The 2,301-nt window shown below is 48.7% G+C and overlaps 1 protein-coding gene across 1 annotated transcript; it reads left to right on the top strand.

Moving 5' to 3' along the window:
- Positions 1 to 818: 818 nt before the first annotated feature.
- LOC123169981 (uncharacterized) lies at positions 819 to 1,649 on the top strand. Its single transcript, XM_044587861.1, has one exon. The coding sequence runs from the start codon at positions 928 to 930 to the stop codon at positions 1,435 to 1,437; it is 510 nt and encodes a 169-aa protein (XP_044443796.1). The 5' UTR covers positions 819 to 927; the 3' UTR covers positions 1,438 to 1,649.
- Positions 1,650 to 2,301: the final 652 nt, after the last annotated feature.

Genomic DNA, 2,301 nt, shown 5'->3' on the forward strand with positions numbered 1-2,301 from the left:
GCATGAGAAGAATTACATCGGCTGCGTGTGCGCTCGCATAGCTTACAGAGCAGCGCTCTGTTCTAATTATTCTAACATAACAAAATCATGTTGGCATTTGATGAGAAAACTTATAACAAGTGAGCATATTTTACTAATGCACATTAACTGACCCGTGTTATCCAAGTAGAAAATAGAGCGCTATACAAAATAGCGTCGCCTATGAAAATACGCTATTAGCGTGCTATAACGCGCTATAGCATGGTATTAACGAGACATTGTACACGCTATAGCGTGCTATTTTTTCTAGTGGTTTTATCGTGTGCTTGCCCTCTCGGACAGTTGAAGATGTAATTGCGCAGCCAATTCAACTCATCCGGGATTGTAATGAACCCATATACAAGCGTACATGCTCTGATCATCGTCGATTTGGAGTGATTGGTTTGTACGAGAGAAACTGCAACCGTAGAAATGGGGGAACACCCCTTTGAATGTGGTTTGCTGGTCCTATAGAGCCGTTGACTGGAATGCAAGCAATAAAAAGTAAGCACCGAAAGCCTAAAAAAAAAGGTAAGCACCGAAGAAGAACATCAAGCTTTGTTTGTCAGAAGGGCAGTCCAGTGTTGCAAGTTGGGACATGGTGTGATATGATGATGTCACCTCCTCTTGGTTTTTGTGATAATTAATCAGTCCAGATCGCAACGTCTCTCTTTCTCTTGTCACGCTCTCACTCGCTAGCCGTTAAGCCAACCCCTCGCCCTCCAACGGTCGCAAATGAAATCCCCTTCCCACGCCATTGACTATATTAATCACGCTCGCTCACTCACTGCTTCATCCAACACTCTCAAGTCACCACCATCTTCTTGCCTCTCACAGTCTCCTTGCTTCAGTTTGCTTGGGAGTGATCAAGAATAAATCAGCTTGGGGTCTCGGCAGACAGCAGCAACAATGGCTGGTGGGCAAGTGGCGGCGCACAGGGCGTTCCTGCTCTGCAACTACTTGCTTCTGGGCACGGCGTCGGGCTGCATCTTCCTCACACTCTCGCTCCGCCTTGTCCCATCCCCGTCCGGCCTGCTCCTCGTCTTCCTCCACGCGCTCACCGCGGTCTTTGCCGCGGCTGGCTGCTCGGGCTCCTTCACTACCCCCACAGCCGGCGCCGGAGCCCAGCACACTGCACATACCGCCGGTGCCGTCCTCACTGCCATCTTCCAGGGTGCTGCAGCCGTGCTCGCATTCACCCGCACGGCTGACTTCCTCGCCGAGCTGCGGTCCTACGTCCGGGAGGACGACGGCGCGGTTATCCTCAGGCTCGTCGGCGGTCTTGGCGCCGCCATCTTCGTGCTCGAGTGGGCCTCGCTCGCACTCGCCTTCGCTCTTCGGCTCAGCGAAGACGGCGGCGAGGAGGCAACCGACGGTGGCGAGTACAGCAAGAGCTTGCCGTCTGGCTACCACGTCTGAGTCTGGTTCAGCTGTGGCCACTGGCCAGAGCCTGTCGAGATGGATGAACCGAGAGGCAAAATGAGGATATTTCTTTTTTTCTTGTATAAGTTAGTACAATTTAATTATTGTACCAGTACGAAATATGCAAAGGCAAACGTACTGTTTTGCTTACTGCATACGTTATATTTACTGGATCTGGTATATAGTGGAGGGGATTTATTTGCTCACTATATCAGGAAAGATCCTGTTGTGATCAATCATTCTGCTAGTGATTCCTCGCAATTCTTAGCTGTTACAGTAACATTTCTGCTCACTGGATTAAAAAAAATGCAAAGGCAAACATACTAACTGCTTTGCTTTGTACATTCGGTATCTATTGTACTTCCGTTCTTTACTAGTTTCATTTAGTCAGCCTGTAAACGGGATAACATTTTTATTCACTTTTTTTGCGAGTAAATTACTTTTTTATTCAGTGATGTAAAGATTGTGTAGTGTATAGTTTTGAAAAGTCACACTGCGCCATGGCCCTGTTTCCTGTCTGGTAGTCATCGTCCATCATGGCACTTTGCTAGTCACATTAACAGCAGAAGACCCTAGTGTTGGTGGCCTTTTCCTAAATGATCCAGACCACAACCAAGGCCCCTTTCCAAGGTTGCTCGCTCGCTAAACAATTTTTGCTTGAGCCAGAACGGAGGTGCATGGGGGAACAATCGAGGCTTCGGTGCTCCTCCGTGGCCCAATCATCAGACCAGATCAGCGACCCTGCTCTTCCCTCCGTTGTATTGCCTGCAAGTTCTGTCGTCCTGGCTTCTCCCCGTGCCAAGAAAGAACATTATTTGCATATTGAGCTAACACTGAAATTCTTGATGCATCTCATTCCCC

Source organism: Triticum aestivum, chromosome 1A (assembly GCF_018294505.1).
Source record: "Triticum aestivum cultivar Chinese Spring chromosome 1A, IWGSC CS RefSeq v2.1, whole genome shotgun sequence".
Taxonomy (NCBI): Eukaryota; Viridiplantae; Streptophyta; class Magnoliopsida; order Poales; family Poaceae; genus Triticum; species Triticum aestivum.

Coding starts and splice junctions, on each gene's coding strand:
- LOC123169981 (XM_044587861.1), top strand. CDS start 928: ATGGCTGGTGGGCAAGTGGCGGCGCACAGGGCGTTCCTGCTCTGCAAC.